At 42.3% G+C, this 20,186-nt stretch overlaps 1 protein-coding gene across 4 annotated transcripts in view; it reads right to left on the bottom strand.

Annotated features, from left to right (window-relative positions):
* NPLOC4 (NPL4 homolog, ubiquitin recognition factor) overlaps positions 1-20,186 on the bottom strand; it is a 106,424-nt gene that overhangs the window by 18,602 nt on the left and 67,636 nt on the right. For all 4 annotated transcript variants that reach the window (XM_061615720.1, XM_061615721.1, XM_061615722.1 and 1 more), the window contains one exon: positions 16,928-17,088. In XM_061615720.1, coding sequence (XP_061471704.1) covers positions 16,928-17,088 — 161 coding nt within the window. The remainder of the gene's footprint in view (positions 1-16,927; positions 17,089-20,186) is intronic.

Here is a 20,186-nt window from a genome sequence, read left to right as displayed (position 1 = left end):
CTGAGGTGGGTGGGAGACCAGGTGAACTGCAGAGGAACAGTCAGGACAGGACAGGGCAGCTCCGCAGCAAGCATCCTGCTGTGCTGCTGCCACCTACCTTGAACCAATGATGCTGTTTTGCCCTCAGTGGTATCAGAGGGCACAAAAAAGGGAGATGGAGGTGGATAGCGAAGCCAAGTGAGTTGTGAAGGAACAGTCAAGCTGGGCTAGCTCCCTAGGAATCATCCGGTTTTGCTGCTGCCACCAGCTGCTTCCTTCCTCCTTGCTTTCTGTCACTGAGGGCAACACGGGGGCAAGCATATTAGGCAGGCGCCATCTCTGCTATCTTTTCGGCGCCTTTTGAAGACTTTCCTCTTTCAACAAGCCTTTTAAATTGAGACCTATCCCAGTCTTCATCTGTGTCAGAATTGTTTAATATGTTTTTTAATAATGTTTTTAACCCTTTTTAAAGGTTTTTAAAAAAATGTTTTTAAAGCTGTTTTGTTTTAATGTATTTTAAGATTTGTTTTTATGATGTTCTAAAGTTTTTTAGTGCTTTGTTTGCCGCCCTGGGCTCCTGCTGGGAGGAAGGGTGAGATACAAATTAAATAAATAAATAATAAGCAAAGGAAAAGCAGGAGGGGAATCCATTGCACATCTGACATGAGGAATCGAAGGAGAAATAGAGTGAAGATTCCAAAAGACTTTGGGGGGGAAGGGGAGCAAAGGAGAAGTGGGAGAGGATCATTAAAGGTTGAAAGGATCAGCACAGAGCAGATTTTGCAAGCCTTCCCACACTCCCCTTCTCAGCCTCTGCTGTTGGAACTTCTGACAGGTGTGCAGGGCAACCCACCTGTCAACTGTGGCACCACACTGATGTCATGTGTTTGACAGGTGGGTGGGGCAATACACCTGTCAAAGTTAGTCTATAGGGTGGGAGCCAAAAAGGTTCCCCACCTCTGGTCTAAGGGGTTAATGGGGTGGGGGTGGTAGGTAAGCGATGAAGGCAGGAGTATAGCCCCTAGTTTCAATATATTCAGGTTTTGTGCGGAAAACAATCCTAATATTTAACAAAAGGCTGCTCAAGAGCACATTGCACTATACATGAAGTAAAAGCCATTCCACACTCCTCCAGCAATCAAGTGGCTCCATAAGCAAGAGGAGTGCCCCAGCTGACACAACATTTAAGCCCCAGTGCCAAAGCATCAAGCCAAGGTAACAAGCAGTTCAGTGAGTTTGGCAGCAGGGTGAGGAGGCGAAGGCAAACTACTCCCCACCCACCCAGCTCCTAACAACCCCCCAGCTCTCAAGTAAACTAGCTCAATAAATGGTAATAGATATGCTGGTAGAAAGCAAACAGGAGTGTGGGGAGTATCTAGTGTATTGTACAGAATGTCACAATTATGACCATCTGCCTGCTGGACAGAAGTTGTGGGTGTGTGCTTGATGCAATGAGCTTCCAGCCCTCAGGGAACGAGTTTATTCCTTTGAGGCCAAGGTGGCTGATCTGCAGAGGCTAAAAAAGGCAGATAAGTTGGTGGATGAAGCCTTCAGGGATGAGATACCTGTCTCCCACTCCCAGGATGACTGCTTCCCCACTGCTATGGAGAAAGAGGGCTTGGGGACGCTTTTCTCTACCTCATGCAAAATATAATAAAAATTCATTTGAGTATAAGAGTTTTTATGGAATGCTTTAAAAGAAATGGGTGTGCCACAGCATCTGATTGTCCTGATGCGTAACCTATACTCTGCACAAGAGGCTGCTGTAAGGACAGAATATAGAGAAACTGATTGGTTCCCCATCGGAAAGGGTGTGAGACAGGGATGTATTTTATCACCCTATTTGTTTAATGTACACACAGAACATATCATACGGAAAGCGGGATTGGACCAAGATGGAGGTGTGAAAATTGGAGAAATATCAATAATTTAATATATGCAGACAATACCATACTAGCAGAAACCAGTAATGCTTTCAAATTAATCCTGATGAAAATTAAAGAGGAAAGCACAGAAGCAGGACCACAGCTGAACGTCAAGAAGACTAAAGTAATGACAGCGTAAGATTTATGTAACTTTAAAGTTGACAATGAAGGTCAAGGATTATCAATACCTCAGCACAGTTATTAACGAAAATGGAGACAACAGTCAAGAAATCAGAAGAAGGCTAGGACTGGGGAGGGCAGCTACGAGAGAACTAGAAAAGGTCCTTAAATGTAAACATCTATCACTGAACATTAAAGTCAGGATTGTTCAGACCATGGTATTCCCAATCTCTATGTATGGATGTGAAAGTTGGACAGTGAAAAAAGCGGGTAAGAGAAAAATCAACTCATTTGAAATGTGGTATTGGAGAGCTTTGCACATACCATGGACTGCGAAAAAGACAAGTAATTGGGTGTTAGAACAAATTAAACCAGAACTATCACTAGAAGCTAAAATGATGAAACTGAGGTTATCCTACTTTGGACACATAATGAGAAGGCAGGATTCACTAGAAAAGACAATAATGCTGGGAAAAACAGAAGGGAGTAGAAAAAGAGGAAGGCCAAACAAGAGATGGATTGATTCCATAAAGGAAGCCACAGACCTGAACTTACAAGATCTGAACAGGGTGGTTTATAACAGATGCAATAGGAGGTTGCTGATTCATAGGGTCACCATAAGTCATAATCGACTTGAAGGCACATAACAACAACAATAAGAATTTTGGAGCAATTCAAAACCCCTTTCCTAGATTCATCAGTGTGCTCCTCAACCTTACTGATATGAAGTTTGGTGTCCAATTAATTTTCATCAAGTTCCAGAATGACGGAGGTGGTCACATTCTTCAAAATTAAAAATACCAAAAACAGTGCCAATTTACTAAAGAACAATGAACAAGCAAACTTTTATCAATCCAGCCTGACTAGAAAGATTCATAGAAAGAAGCAGCTGTTTATACATAAGTGGAAGCACGCATCATATTATCATCACCTACCTCTTCTTCTGCAGAAAAATCCATGTCGCACCCAATCAGACACCTGTCCAAAACATGGTAAGCCAATAGGCCCCTCTAGGCATTCTTTGAATGAAATGCTGATTATAGAAAAAATCTCATAAGATACTTTCCATTTCTTAAACAAAACAGCCTGTTTGGCAGGGTAATGTCTTCAGTGACAAGTGTAGGGGCTTGTGTCTTTATATATTCAGAGCTCCAACAGGAGATTCAGGGAGGAGGAAAGACTTTTTCTGATGAAATTTACTAGCTTACGAGCCCACTTCTTTTTATGGGCATGTCTTCATAGTATTATTTGGGGAATCAGATGCTTTTATACAATGCAGCCATTACCCATAGTCCTCCATGGGATTTCATCTCATGTCGATGCCCTTTATTGGCCATGATGTAATGAGCGAAAAAGGTTTCTGCCTTTGCTAGGGACACTTCCTATATTTCTAGCTGTATGTTACAGCATTCCACCTGCAACATGAGCAGCTGTTGTACAGCGATGCCCTTAATCTTGCAAGACTGCAAAGAGCAAGATCAAATCCAATGAAACCAGCTTACAGATTTGTCCATGCAAGAAAGAACCTGCTTTACCACCCATATAACTAGTCCATCTGGAACTCAACTTCCAATCCAATTAAGTTCTAATATGCAGAAACATTTTTCCCAGCACCTGTTCACTTTTATCTTTCCCTTTGGGGATTTCCATGTTTAGTGCCTTAAAAAAAAAGTCAAGTTACTAAAATCTGAAAGACATTCACTAATACTGTTCCAATAAAACAGAAGCTTCCATTTTCCTCATTGCAAGAAATATCTGTAAACTCTGTCCCTCAAGAGGTATGTACTCATGGCCCTCACTACACATACATACGCTATTTTATTAGCCAATTATATTTTTATAGAACGTAGCAAACTTCAAGCTGGGAGACACCTGAAATGGAAATGGACTGCCTTCAAGGCGATTCCAACTTATGGTGACCCTATGAATAGGGCAGCATGGCTTGCTGACCAGTAGTGGCAGTAGTGGTAAGACAGCATTAACTTAAGTTGCATCTCCTTGAAAGCTGGACAAAACTTAAGTAACAAAAGAAACAATCACATTGGGCAAGGGGTAGTCAGGAGACTTGGCCTTTAATGAGCTTTTTCCTAAAAACACAACTCGTCCTTAGAATAAAACCACCTGCCTCCAAACTAGGAAGGAATTCATTCATCAAAGGACTGGAGCAAAGGTTGAGGAGCTGAAGCCTTTGGGTGGTAGCTCAAGTCCTAAGGGCTTATACAGGAACCAGCTAACTTGACACTTTTTTTAGTACTGTGATGAACTAGATTGTCCTGCAAGATTTGCCACTGCAGATAGTCAAGCCAGCAAGGCTGTCTTTTATTCCACTGGACCAGAGGACCTTTATCCAAGCCCACACAGCTTCCCATGGGGTCTGCAACATATGTTTGCATGGCGAACTGCTGCAGTCCATGCTAAAACTCAGCAGCCATCTCTGATTGCACTGTGTCCTATATAAAAGCCTGAGCATCGTCAAATGGGTACAAATATTTTCAAAATTCATTTGAACAGAAGCCTTATACTGAATTTTTCCTAGCCACTGTTCTGGACAAGATGAAAGAAAATGTGTAGGGTGCTGGTGTCAATACAACCTTCTTTTCAAAACAGAACTAATTTTGCATCACAGATGGCACCATTTATATAGGTTACTCTTACATAATCAAGCCTACCCTTAATGTGCTTCTACGAGAGAAAGAAGTGGGCCTTTAGGTGCTACACAAAGCTTTCCAACCACATCTGAATATTTTATCAGGAAGAAAGATTGAATTTCAAGGCCTAGTTTGAAGAAGAGCTCTGGTACAAATTCAGTAGTTTGTCTGCAACACTGCTTTCTATCACTGATGGGATATTTCTGCCTCTTGTAGCATCTTCTAGCTTTGGGGAAATAAGCAAAAAGTGGAAGGATGGAAGAAGAAAGATGAAGAACTAAAAATGCCTTCACTCAATATTTGGTTTGACACTATCATGATGCCTCACATCAGCTGCCTTAATCTAGGTAGAACAGCACTGTGGAAAGAATAAATGCAGACAAAGAACTTGCTGTTTTGTTTTTAAAGATTTTTCAAGATTCTGCAGTGTGCAAATTTATGAATTCTTCTGACGACACAGTGCTTATAATTATATACTCATAGCCAAAGTACTTATGCAGAGCCAGTCAATCTTTTCAATGTTAAAGATTGCCAATATGTGGTTATTAGCGTATCTGAAAATTGAGTGTATGACAGCACCAGGCAGCTGCTGCAAGAGAACCTCCTCCTCCCAATAAGCCAAGACAAGGGATCTCTGAACATCCAGGATGCATCTATGACTAAGGTCCTTGGCAAACTTTTAAATGCATGAGTGTTACTGTCAAAACTATTGGTGGGGGAGAAAAGAAGAATACTCTGAAAACACACTGTCAAGAGATAAAACCTGGGTTGACTATACCAAAGTCCGTCTTATTCAGCATTCCACCTACAACAGCCAAATTCCTCTGGTAGCTCACAAGCAACCCAAGATGGCGATAGGTGCATCACCATTCATCCTCTTCAGCATCTGGTAAATAGAGATGTCTTTCAGCTTACATGGCTAACAGCTGTGAACAGACCCATTGTGGAACTATAGTTGGATTGCATTGCATTAAATTGTAAGCCTATGGACAGGGATGGTCTCCTTTCACCTTTTGTGCCAGGTTTTGTCCCCAAAAGTGCTGCACATTAATGTTTTGATTATGATTCATAAATTTGTCTAATCCATTTTAAAAAGCTAGGTTAGTTGCCATTACAGCCTTCTACAGCAATGCGCTTCATAAGGTGAATACACATTGTGCAAACCAAGTTCAAGGATGAGGGTCAATGAACTCAGTTTGAATCCTAGAAAGATGGAGGCCTTGTGAGTGGATCGCTCCCATGCCTGGGAGATAGGTAAATTGCCTGTCCTGGATAGGACTGCACTCCCTCTGAAGGAGAAAGTACACCGTTTGGGGCTACTCCTTGATCCATCTCTGTTACTAGAGGCTCAAGTGAACTCGGTGGCGAAGAGTGCTTTCTTCCAGCTTCAGCTGGTAAGCCAACTGCGACCGTTCTTGGACCGTGACAGCCTGACCCCAGTGGTCCATGCAATGGTAACCTCAAGACTCGATTACTGTAACATGCGTTATGTGAGGCTGCCCTTGTATCTGGTCAAGAAGATGCAATTAGTGCAGAATGCAGTGGCCAGACTGCTTACAGGAGCAGATTACAGGCAACATATTATCCTGCTGCTGAAACAGCTGCAGTGGTTGCCAGTTTGCTACTGCGCCAGGTTCAGGGTACAGTAATACCTCAGTTAACAAAGTAGATGCTTTCCTGGACATTACTTATTTTACAGAAACTTTGGTACCAGAGGTAGAAATAACATGAAAACAATAAGGATAGGTTCCTACACCTGCTCTCAGATGGTGGAGGCAGCTTCAACAGGGTCTTTAAAGGGTGCCTACCTGGCACCCAGGATCCACCCCTCCTCCCTCCTTCTCCTCCTCTGAATTGTATTGGATCCTTCCCGGGAGAAAGCAAGAGATCTCTTTTATGCAAAGCAAACACACAAGCTTGTCAGTTTACTCTAGCAAAGCAAAGGCACAGGCTTGTCAGTTTAATGTAAAGCAAAGCAAAGGCACAGGCTTGTCAGTTTCACCCAAGGAAAGCAAAGATGCAAGCTTGGCAGTTTCAGCACCCTAGCAAAGCAAAGGCACAGGCCTATCAGTTTATTGAAAGCAAAGACACAGGCTTGTCAGTTTCACCCTAGCAAAGCAAAGGCACAGGCCTATCAGTTTATTGAAAGCAAAGGCACAGGCTTGTCAGTTTCACCCTAGCAAAGCAAAGGCACAGGCCTATCAGTTTATTGAAAGCAAAGACACAGGCTTGTCAGTTTCACCCTAGCAAAGCAAAGGCACAGGCATATCAGTTTATTGACAGCACAGCAAAGACACAGGCTGGTCAGTTCCACTTAAAAGCAAAGACACAGGCTAGTCAGTTTTACTTTAAAGCAAAGGCACAGGCTTGAAAGTTTAGCAAAAGCAAAGAGGAACAAGCCAGTCAGATTCACCTTAAAGCAATGACATAGGCTTGAAATTTTATCCATAGCAAAGCAAAGCTTGTCAGTTTCATCTTTTAAAAAAGCGTTCCTTAATAGGAGCTTTGTTCCTGAAGGATTCATCAACTGAGGTATTACCGGACTTGTGTTAATTTACAAAGCCCTAAACAACATGGGCCCAAAATTCCTTCAGGACAGCCTGACTCCATGTTTCATTTTGATCACTGAGATCTTCTGATGGGGCATTTCTGGTGGTTCCCCACGTGCCTGAGGTTCAGTTGGCCTCCACCAAGGACCGAGCCTTTAGTGTGGCAGGCCCTGCCCTGTGGAACTCCCTACAAACAGAGGTCTGGCAGGAACCACCCCTCCTTTCTTCCAGGCATCTTTTAGAAACCGAACTTTTTAGACAGGCCTTTTAACATAATTTCCCCCCACCCTGCCAGTACAGTATTATTGATGCTTTTGTTATTGTGCTTCATGATATTTTATTATTATTTTTTACGTCTTTGTATGTTGTAAACTGCCTTGATGTACTCTATGAAAAGTGTGGCCTATAAACACTTTAATAATAAATAATATAATAGCATTATGATACTTTGTTTTATTTGCATTCCTAATGACTCCCAGCACTGAATTTCAATTGTCACAGCTGCAGTACACTATGGTGTTAGTTCAAATTAAGATATTGGCATTACTCTGTTCTGTCCAGTCCTTATTAACTTTATAAAAAGGCAGAAATAGGTTCACCAAGTTGTACATGACATAACACTGGAATACACTACTAGTACGACTTTGGTAAAAAGGATTAAAATCTAAAGTTGCAAAGACAAAATAAGAGCCTGCTCCATTTGGGCTGTTCCCCCCCCCCCACAGCCAATGGACACCATCTGTCCAAGGCCTCCCAGAAACTCCCATATGTAAGAGACTGAGTCTACAATCCTATACAAACTTTCCTGTGGGGGAAGATCTATTAAATTCCATGTGATTTACTTCCAAATGGATATGCAATTATTGCATCTCTTGAGGCTAATCTACAACCCTGTTACAAGTACCTTGCCCTGCGTTAATATGTACACTTGTGCCTGTGCATGCACAAACATACCTCTGCCGCACTTTTGGCCTGGAAGCAGCATGCTTCTGCTTTTGGGGAACGATAGAAATATATACCATTCTGTACTTATTGATTGATTGCGTTTATATACCGCCCCATAGCCGAAGCTCTCCGGGTAGTTTACAACAATTAAAAACATTAAAAACAAATATACTAATTTAAAAACACATTTTAAAAAGCAATTTAAAAACACATGCTAAAATACCTGGGAGAAGAGGAAAGTCTTGACCTGGCACCGAAAAGATAACAGTGTTGGCGCCAGGCGCACCTCGTCACAGACATCATTCCATAATTTGGGGGCCACCACTGAGAAGGGCCTCTCCCTTGTTGCCAGACTCCCAGCTTCCCCCCGAGTAGGAGGGCCTTGGATGTTGAGCATAGTGCACGGGTGGGTTCGTATCAGGAGAGGAGTTCCATCAGGTACTGTGGTCCTAAGCCATGTAAGGCTTTATAGGTTAAAACCAGCACCTTGACTTGAGCTTGGAAACATACAGGCAGCCAATGTAAGCGGGCCAGAATCAGTTTTATATGTTTGAACCGTCTGGTCCCTGTTACCAATCTGGCTGCTTCATTTTGCACAAGCTGCAGTTTCCGAACAGTCTTCAAAGGCAGCCCCACGTAGAGCGCATTGCAGTAATCTAACTTGGAGGTTACCAGAGCATGGACAACTGAAGCCAGGTTATCCCTGTCCAGATAGGGACGTAGCTGGGTCACCAACCAAAGTTGGTAGAAGGCACTCCGTGCCACCGAGGCTATCTGAGCCTCAAGTGACAGAGATGGTTCTAGGAGAACCCCCAAGCTATGAACCTGCTCCTTCAGAGGGAGTGCGACCCCATCCAGGACAGGTTGGACATCCACCATCTGGTCAGAAGAACCACCCACTAACAGCATCTCAGTCTTGTCTGGATTGAGCCTCAGTTTACTAGCCCTCATCGAGTCCATTGTCGCAGCCAGGCACTGGTTCAGCACATTGACAGCCTTATCTGAAGAAGATGAAAAGGAGAAATAGAGCTGCGTGTCATCGGCATACTGATGGCAACGCACTCCAAAGCTCCAGATGACCGCACCCAATGGTTTCATGTAGATGTTGAACAGCATGGGGGGCAGAACTGACCTCTGCGGCACCCCATACTGGAGAGTCCAGGGTGCCAAGCAATGTTCCCCAGGCACCACCTTCTGGAGCTGACCCGCCGAGTAGGAGTGGAACCACCGCCATGCAGTCCCTCTCACTCCCAACTCAGCCAATCTTCCCAGGATACCATGGTCAACACTATCGAAAGCCGCTGAGAGATCAAGGAGAATCAACAGAGTCACTCTCTCCCGACAGAGGTCATCATACAGGGCGACCAAGGCTGTTTCTGTGCCAAAACCAGGCATGAAACCCGACTGAAATGGATCCAGATAACCGGTCTCATCCAAGAGTGTCTGGAGCTGGCCTGCAACCACTCATTCAAGGACCTTGCCCAGGGATGGAAATTTGCCACCGGCCTATAGTTATTAAGATTTTCTAGGTCCAGGGAGAGTCTCTTCAGGAGTGGTCTCACTACCACCTCTTTCAGGGGGCCAGGGACCACTCCCTCTCGCAGAGAGGCATTAATAACTTCCTTGGCCCAGCCGGCTGTTCCATCCTTGCTAGCTTTTATTAGCCAAGAAGGGCAAGGATCCAGCACAGAAGCGGTTGCACGAACCTGTCCAAGCACCTTGTCAACGTCCTCAAGCTGTACCAACTGAAACTCATCCAAGAAATCAGGACACGGCTGTGCTCTGGATACCTCGCTTGATTCACCTGCTATAACATCGGAGTCTAAGTCCTGGCAGATGCTAAAGATTTTATCCTGGAAGTGCCTAGCAAATTCATTACAGCGGGCCTGTACAACTTGGTACAAGACATAAAAACTTTCCAGCCACAGGAATGTAACACATTGTCCAGTCCTGTCCGGGACCTGCCATGTTATCTGCAGTGTCATGACACAGCTACATGGAAACTTTCAGGGCTGATGAAACTAACCCTGACCCAGATAACTGCAAGTACTAATGAGCAACACAAATCACTACTGTAGAGAAGGATGGATGGAATGATGAAGATGAGCCATCACCATCATTCTTTTGTAAGAGAGACAAGCAACATTGAGAAGAAATGTGGGGAATAAAGAGCCCCATACTAGCAGTGCTGGCCAAACTGGCCGTCCAAGTATTGGCTAGTTTTTCAGTTTCCTCTTAAAAATGGAATGAAAAATAGAGAAAAGATAGAATAGCTGTGAAAACTGTAAAGGGATTATTTTGGGGCCAGGGAAAGAAAGTAGGGAGCAGAAATCTTATCTGTAGCAATGGAGAACAAAACACTAGCTGGAGCTAAAAGTTGATGTTTCATAACCAAAAGGCAAACTGGGCACTGAAAATGCTGAAAAGAACTTTTCACAGAAAGCATTAGGCAAAAGCTGGATCTATTAGTGACAACCTAGTATAAAGAACCCTGCAAAGCTCTGGAAATATGGGGGAATGGTGGGGGGTCAGGGAGGGAAAAGAGATTGGACCAATATCATAGAATTTGCTGGGCCAAAGGAATCCTGAGAATTCTGAATGATTCCAGGAATCAGGGTATGTACTTGGCATCTCACGTCCCTGTCCCTAGGCGGCAACAACAACAGAGCATCAGGAGTCTCAATTTATCCTCAGTCTGAATTAAAGGTCCATTACAAATCAAGCGCTCATAACTCAGCAATACCCAGGAGTATTAGTTTTTAGAAGAAAATGAGTACCACTATCCCAGGCAGTTCTTAAGAAAGTTTGCTTGGCCTTCTAGTATTGCCACTGGAATAACTTGACAAGATGAAACCTGATATATCATACTTTGTGCTGGAACTAAAATCTAGTAGTTGGCAATTCTTTAGACTGGACACCATAGGAGGTTGAAGCAACAGACCAAATGCAAAAACCTTATCCAGTTTCTGGATTGAAAAAAGAACACCACAAGGGGCAAAGGTCTCTTTGTAACACACGTGTCTTCAAGTGTCTTTCATCTTTTACCAAGCTGAAGAAATTTCCTAGACATTAGAACATCAATAAAAACGTATCTTGCTGCAAAAGATGACATCTTTGTATTGGTTTTCTAAAATCAATTGGTTTTCTAAAATCAACAAGGGAGTAGAGTCCTGCAAAAGCACTGAACCTATTCTACTTTGAATGCTTCAAAGGATCCATAAAATTCAGATTCCCTTTGGATTTTTTTTTTGGCACACTGCATTTGATAGAATGTTGAGACATCCATGAAATAAGTCTAGAGCTGGAGTCCTGTGGTGCAGAAACCAACTTCAAGAGTACACCGCAGCCTGAGGGTCACAGGGGTGCCCAATGATAGCTAAATAATGGAAAGTCAAACTTAGCAGACTAGCTAAAAGCTGCTTCAGGAAGAAGAGGTGTTGTTTGTAGAACCTAGGAACACAAAAATGGAGAACTATTCTCCATTAATGCAAATTGCAAATTGATGAATATTCCAAATTGAAGGAGTGTTCAACTCTCATGGGGTCCAGTGATTTCATCTGGCTTTGCTAGGATAACTAATGCCAATTATATTTTAGGAAAGGAGAACTAGAAGTTGAAGACAGTTTAGTGTGATGCTAAATGTAAGTTAAGCAACATTTGCCTGTCATAGTTCTTTCTTTTCCCTTCTCTGGGGTCAACCTCTATACAAAGGGAACACAGTATTATTCAGTGGAATTTCTCTTCAGATTCACAAGGGCAAGATACATTGCTAGCTTAAATATGATTTATGTGCAGTTACATGAAATCAGAAATACCCTGCCTGCCCACATACAGCTGAATGTAGTATGAATTAATATGAATTAATATACCAATGAATTCCAAAATAGGCTTCGAAGCAGTTTATCAAGCATAAAAATCTATTACGGACTTAGATGCTGGTTGCATGACACTGATATAATGGCTATCTTAATTAGCTACCTGACTAGAACTTAGTCCGGTACCAGTACTGGTATACAAAGACGTACACAGCTTGGGGCCAGGATACCCAAAAGACTGTCTCATCCCTTATAAATCCAACCAATTACAGTGCTTTGCAGGAGAGGGCATCCTGCAGATACCATCTTATCAGGAACTCCATTCTGAACTATGCCCAAATTGGGCCTGTAGTATGGCAACCTCTATTGTTTGGAACTCCCTTTCATTACATAACAGACAGGTGCCATCGCTATTGTCTTTTCGATGCGTGTTGAAGACTTTCATCTTTCAGCAAGCCTTCTAAGTGGAGATTTTTTATCCCAGTTGGTATCTGTACTGGATTTGCTTTTATACATGTAATTGTTTTTAATTATTTTTATATATGCACTTGTTTTATATAAGCTTTTATTGTATTGTGAAATCAATTCTACATGCTTCATTCTTCTAAATAATCCATACATGAAAATAACTATGATGATGATGATGATGATAACAATAATCCGGCGCTCTGTTCCAGATTTTATTCCCTTGGGACGGGTGGGTTTCCTTCCCTCTGCAATTGTTCTGGTCTTTAAAACTCCTAATGTTTACACTAGGATAATCCTCCAGGCCTTTACAACAGTTGAATTTCAGCATCCATTTACAAAGCTTTGCTGCCAATGCTGACTTAGTTTTTAAGGGGCCAAAATTAAGGGAGTGGTAAAGACATAAAGGACTGTCACTGCCAGAGGCATCATAAAAATGCCTGGCTTCATTAAGCTGGAGCAAACCTGGCACTGTTGGTTTTCCTGTTTTGAAATATTGAAGACATGGATTAGTCATACTGGTCCTCATGGGAACAAGAAATTGCTGGAACACGTTGTCATGGGTGCAACAGCTTCTGGCCCTGTCCCACACCATGCACTGATGCACACCACAAAGGATGGCTCAAGAGAGGCCTGTTATTTTCCCTTTACTGCAAGATGCAGTAATGGCCACCAGCTTGGACGGCTTTAAAAGAAGATTAGACAAATTCATGGAGGACAGGGCTATCAATGGCTACTAGCCGTGATGGCTGTGCTGTGCCACCCTAGTCAGAGGCAGCATGCTTCTGAAAACCAGTTGCCGGAAGCCTCAGGAGGGGAGAGTGTTCTTGCACTCGGGTCCTGCTTGCAGGCTTCCCCCAGGCACCTGGTTGGCCACTGTGAGAACAGGATGCTGGACTAGATGGGCCACTGGCCTGATCCAGCAGGCTCTTCTTATGTTCTTATGTTCTTTTTGCTCACGGAGGTCCTGCAGCCAGTAATGCTCTCAGCAATTTTTCCTAGCTGTGTGACTCTGATCCCAACATGGGCTAATTTTTCCAGCACTACCAATTCAGACAAATTTCTGGAAACTGTTTTCCAAAGGTAAAAAAACAATATACTAGGACCACATACCTTATGCAATGAGCAGGTTTTCATATAGGCACTGCTTCAAGTCTCCCTAATTTTACATACATCACCTATTCTATGCCTCCAGAAGCTTAAAGAGCATCTGTTCTCCTACCCAGCTAGATGATACAGGGATTCAATAGTTTCTGCTGTATTTAAACTGCTGCTAACCTTTTGAGATAAATGCACTCCACATTAAACAAACATTGGCTTTTGGGGCATATCCCACAAATTTCTAAAAGCTCTTTCATGTGAGTGCTACCCATATATACTACTCTCTAAGACTCTCCAATGCGGATCTTTCCTTATTTTGTGGAAGAGTAGTTGTGCTGGTTTGTAGTAGCAGGCTGCCAAGAGACTAACCTTTGAAAGCCTTTACGCCTGTAAATAATTTAGTCTAAGTAGCTCACTTACTTCTCCCTGTTCTGGACATGTTTTGAACAAACACTTCATGACAGCCACCTCCCTTAGCTCAGCCTCTAGGATGGAACAAAACACATTCCTCCATCTCCTAGAATGGGGTGCTGAGTATTATATGTTAATAGTAAAGAGGCAAGGATAGCACATAAAGAAAGATAACCTGTTTTTTTGAAGGAAAGGGTAAAATAACCTTGACAGAATGAAAAGTTCAAAATGTATTGGATGGGCTTCAAAAAAGAAAGCATTTTTCTCACAGAACCTTTGGATGTTTTCTGCCTGAGTTTTCTTCGAATTGGTGCAGCTCTCTAATTTTGGGACTCTATATAAAAGGTGACTGCAATCTGTGCCCAATATTTAAAGCTGTCATAAATCATATGGCATATACAGTAACACTTCCCTATTGTACAGGGCAGGAAGTGAAAGTACAGAAGTATCACTAGCCAAATAAAATAAGCCAGGCACTACTTGATGACTACAGTGTTGCATTCTTAGCCTGCTTCACATTCCAACAGGGCCAACGTTCTGGCACCAAGACAATGCGATAACAATCTGTTGTGAAGCTTGCACACACGAAACCTGTGACAAAGCATTGTCTAATACTAGGTCTTTCACATTTCTCAAGACCCAAATGGTTCTTGAACACAGAATTTGCTAAACTCTCCAGTGATTTTGTGATGTTGCAAATACAAAGGAAGAGTGGGAGATGGAAAACTACAACACCAAGTGCACAGGATTACTACATATGTCAAAACAAGTTAATGAATCAGAAACATTTGATAGAAAGGATAATGACAGGTCCTGAGTTATAAAAATAAATAAGTCTGAAGCAGCTTAAAGGTTTACCTGGTAGAGTCCCTAGTCTGGTTTCTTGCTCACTCTTAATGGACCCAGAAAGAATCCAGAGAAACAGAAGTGTGGATAGCAGTAGTGCGCTTCTCCACAGTAGCCTGAGACTAAGCTCAGCATAATGGGATCATGAATTGCATGGAACAGGGACTGCTTGAGCTATCTGTTCTATGACATCCACAGCTTTTAGTGACAGGTAAAATGAGCAACATTAAAGTACAAAGGAAAATAGCCAAACACAACTTTCTCATACCACATGCCGTTCCATTCCCACCACCGTTCAGAAGGTTCTTAGAGGAATGCAGCAATGGCAAGGTTTGTTCCAGTGACTTAGACACTGGCCTAAGCAGTATTTAAACACCTGCCTGAAATGCCAAAGTATATTTCCAAGGAGACCAAATTTTTAAAGGCTCAGTGATCAGGTGATGGGTAGATTGTATTCAATGAAGGGAGAATTTCTGAGATGCAATGTTATTCTGAGCTACAAGCCATAGCTGGAAATTTCTGCAACTGCAGGATTGAAAAGTGTAAGTGAATCAGTGAATCCTATACTTGATGACTTCATACAGTGTAAGTAAACATAAATGAGACTGATAGCCAAGGCCTCAGAAAGCTCCCATTCTGAAATGCCACCAGGTCTGCTGCGCCATCAACAACATTTTGTGTATCGGGTGCCAGCTGTGTGTACGAATTACTGCTAGTCAAACGTTGACAACTTGGGGAGAGAATAACAAAGCATGATCCTAAACATACATTTTTAAATCTAATTTCAGCTTTCCAAAGTCTACAGCAGAATTTTCTGGTTTAGGAAGCACACACACACCAAAAGTAAAGTACTGAAAATATCTCCAATTTTCTATTTTTTGAACCATAGCATATAAGGCAGATATCTTAAACATTTTCATAATGAGGTTTTTTAAAATGTTGATTGCTTATAGTAATAGAACAAAGGAATTATTTGTATGTTCCTTTTGTCTAATCTTTGGGATCTATCCATGACTTTTCTTACATAGTTCTTTACTCACAGCCCCTACCTACTTCTTTCCCCACAACAAAGTTCACCCTCTCCAAATCCTTGTTTTCCATTTTGCCACTCTACAGCAACTGATGCTGCTCACCAGGCATCTTATAAACATACCCCACACGGCAAAAACTATTTTCACAGACGGACAGAAACCTTCAGCTTTTATTGCTACATCATTTTGCTTCACTGAACATCTCACCTAAGCATAACTGGGTACAGGAAAAAGTAAACTTAGTTAGGAATTAGAAATCTACAGAGGGGTTGAAGTAGCTACTGCCAAACACAAGCAGCATCATTAATTCAGAGGGCTTGCTGGAAGGCACAATGTAGCTAAACAGGATCTGGAGTATGATAGGACTTTCAGAAAAATTGAGTTTGTAGAAGAAACTATTGCAAACATGTATTTCTATACATATTGCTGAACTACCGTTTGTAGGCTGTGGATGCAAGAATGCATGTTCCAGTTTATACTCAATCAATAGCTTACTGTTACCCCTCTGATGAGCCCCTTAACTTTCAGGTTCAGAGATTTCACTGTGGACCTGATAGAGGCAACACCAAAACAAAGGCTTGGTAGAATACTGACTTAGATGGCTCTCCAAAAGTAGGCAGCATAATTCTGAAATGCATCACTGTGAACAACACAAGACAAATGTGTCAGTGTAGATAGGAAATATTGCTCAGTAGCAACTTCTTCCAATTCATGGGGCAGGCCAGACAATTCTCTCCAGAGCCAGAAGGCCAGGAGGACTATTGCTCATGCAGAGTTGCACTGCCTTAACCCAGAGAGATATGAAAAACAACAAATGCACCTGTTACTTTGACAGCTAGTTTGGGCATGAGAAACCATCAGCCTAGGCTTCCAACAATTAGGCCATTCCAAGAGAAGACTAAGCACCCTCCCAAGGGCAGAAGAGAATTCCAGCCCTTAAGTATTAGGGTAAGGGCTACCCCATGGCTTGCAGCTGTTATTTTGTAACCTTACAGAAAAGCAGAGAATGAACCATATCCCCCTCCCTTACTGCTATTCCTGGAAAAGGTCAAGGGCCACATGTGGGTGGAGGTGAAGGTTATCAATACTTGCCTTATAGAACACATCAGGCACATATTGTTCACTGCTGGATTCCTTTGCATAGCCAAGCTCTGGAGCATCACGGCATGGCAACAAGCACTCATCGCGAACTAGAGCCATGCATTGGTTGGATACCTGGTAGCCTTCAAAGTGGACTTGGTTGTCAGGACCACCTGGAAAAGAAGTTACCTTTAAGCAACTCAAGAGGAAGAAGTTGTATGTACACAGGTTGTAGCATACTCACAACTGGTATGATGTCACTGAGCTGATAATGTAAGCGCATCAAATCCAGAGGTTCTAGCTCACATACAGCAGACTCTTCCTAACAGTCTGTCTTGACTTAAGGACTTCAAATGGTGAACTACTCTCAAAAGATGGATCCATATAAAGAAGATTTTTAGAAGTCATATAAACCCCTGGATATAATACACAGGCACAGGCATTTTCTTCCATATGTGGTTTTATAAATGTTTTATTGGGTTGGCTGACAGACCATTCCATTGTGATTTTTATACTGTGGCACAGACTTTTCTTGTGCGTGTAAGCAATGAGCAACATGGATAGTTATTAGTCGCAACTACTCCTCTGCAACTCTTCAACATATGCCTATCCAGGATCAGACAGATATAGCCACTAGTCATTGCATATCTAGAGGAATAACCTTTTTGTACCTTTTCCCATAATGAGGCCAGCAAAGCTGTATGACATCTCCATGCTATACAGCTGAACCAGTTGGGATGGAAAAGCAAGTTTATGACAGAAAGTGAGGACTTTGGTCCTCATCTGCAAGGATATTCTCCGGGATAATAGTCCATCAAGTGGGCTGTGTCTGCCACCTAGCATCCACAGGCAGGAAATTCAGTATTCTGAGGGAGAAGGTCACCTTGTTCACATGACCCCAGTCAATTTCATGGTGAGTCAAAAGGTTGAGAAAACACAAGAGCTTGTGCACACCAACAAAAAACAAACAATACAGAAAAAGAAAAACAAATAGCAAAAAAGAGACCTACTCTCTCTTCTCTTATTAACAATGTTAAAAACATCAATAAAAAGTATGTAAAAACAATAACAATTGCAAGAGAAAAAAACACAAGGATAACGCTGCAACTGAGCCACCCAAAACCACAAAGGGTGGACCTTGATGACTATCATCTAGGAGAAAATTATTTCAGGTAAGGCCAAAGTTCCCATCTCTGTGGATAACAGTCCATCAAGTGGGATGTATCAAAGCATACAAAATAGGGAGGGTAATGGTGAGTTGGCTGCGCATCACCACATGACTACATATTGTAGCACCCACCTGCCAAAAGCAGCCTTGGCCGAGGCAGAAGTATCCATCTTATAATGGTTAGTAAATCTGTTGGCCGAGGCCCAGGTTGCTGCCCTGCAAATTTCCAGCAAGGGAGCATTAAATGAAAAAGTGACTGAAGTAGTTGCTGACCTAGTTGAATGAGCAGTGATGTTCTGTGGAACAGATACGTGTAAAACTTCATATGCTAACTTAATAAAAGTTCTCAACCAGCAGGACAAGGATAAATTGAAAAGTTTCTTCCCCAGGGAACCAGGATGAAAAGATACAAAAAGAGAGTCAGGCAATATGAAGTCCTTTATGCGATTAATGCCATGCCATGCCTTCTCGTGAGGATGAATAAGATTTGGGCAAAATCAACTTATGCCGACTATGAAAAGATGACTTCACTGGGCACAAATGAAGCATCTATGCAAAAAATGCAAAGGTGTTTCGCAACAGCTAATACATTCAACTCAGAAATGTGCTTAGCAGAAGTGATCACCACCAAGAAAAGGGCTTTAAACAAAAGAAATTGAAGAGGAACTGAGCAGAGATCAAAATGAGGTCACTGAAGGGCAGTAAATACTTTGTGAAGATTCTAAGAGAGATATCTGTATAATACTGGAGGACATGGTACCATCACCCCCTTCAGAAGACATGTGACCAGAGGTTAGGAACCAATAGCTTGTGATGAATAAAGGGAAAGAACTGAGAGCGCAGAGACCTGTCAACACAAGGTGTTCATCTCAAGACCCATATGGAAACCATCCCAAAGAAAACTAAGAACATGAGCTGTTTTGACCTTGGAGGGCTTTTGGCTTCTTTCCGGAACACCAAGTGATAAAGCTCTTCCATGTAGAGTGGTAGATACTTTCTGTAGATGGGCGGCAGGACACTAAGATAGGGTCAGTCAGTGCAGGAGAGAGACCCAATTTCCTCAAATAGCACCACTCAAGTGCCAGACGGTCAACCCCAACCAGGTTGGATCTGGATGCCACACTGGACCCTGGGATAGAAGAACTGGTTGAGGTGGAACATCCATGAAGCAACTGACAACACTCTGAATAGTTCAGAGAACCAGGGGTGGCACTGCCAGAAAGAGCTAACAAGATCAGTTCCTACTGAATTTTCCTCAGAATTTGAGCTATGAGGGGCATTGGCGGAAAAGCATACAGAAGCCCCAAGGGCCAGAGACTGATAGCACATCCACCACCTTTAACTGAGTGAAGAGACGAGGAACCTGCTGTTTGGCTGGAGAGGCAAACAGGCCCCCCAAGACTTGACTGAAATGTGATGGAGAACCCCTTAAGGGGCCCTGGCCCCAAGCGATATGGGCCCTTGAAAACTGATAAATGGGTTTCTTTCCCTTTGTCACACACAGCAGGCATTAAAAGCAGGCCTGCGTGTACCAAGCAGAAAAAGGGTTAAGCTCACCCTGCTACAAAATTCCTGAGCATCTTTCGGTGCAAAATGGCTAAATGCGTGACAGCAGATCATTTATTTAGTATTGTTTCTCTTGACCAATATACTTTTTACTATGTGATCTTGAAAACCAGGTTTCTGATATTATGGCTTCAGCTAACGGAAAATCTTTATAATGGAAATCTAGGTGAAAAAGAGATAGAATTTTGGCTTGATATTCTTTTTAAAATAGCATGATGTGTATGATGTATATAATTTTATAGAAACTGCCAGTTATTCTAAGGAGAGCCAATCACCCAAGGAACATGCTGTTATGTCCTAAGAGATATTCCTGACCAGCTTGACTGGTCAGGAGCCATGGTAGAATGAAATGTAATGGTACATATTGGTTTCAGAACTGTACAAGATCATCAGTAATATATGACAGCAGAATAGTGGTAATATCAGCCAAGGGGACAGATTGACATCAATGAATACAATGGGGATGGGAGGTATCTACTTGATTATAAATTTATTTATTTATTTAAAACATTTCTATGCCGCTCTATCTTCCTGGAA

Source organism: Rhineura floridana, chromosome 3 (assembly GCF_030035675.1).
Source record: "Rhineura floridana isolate rRhiFlo1 chromosome 3, rRhiFlo1.hap2, whole genome shotgun sequence".
Lineage (NCBI taxonomy): Eukaryota > Metazoa > Chordata > Lepidosauria > Squamata > Rhineuridae > Rhineura > Rhineura floridana.
The sequence above is the reverse complement of the archived record's forward strand: the minus strand, read 5'-3'. Positions and strand labels throughout refer to the sequence as shown.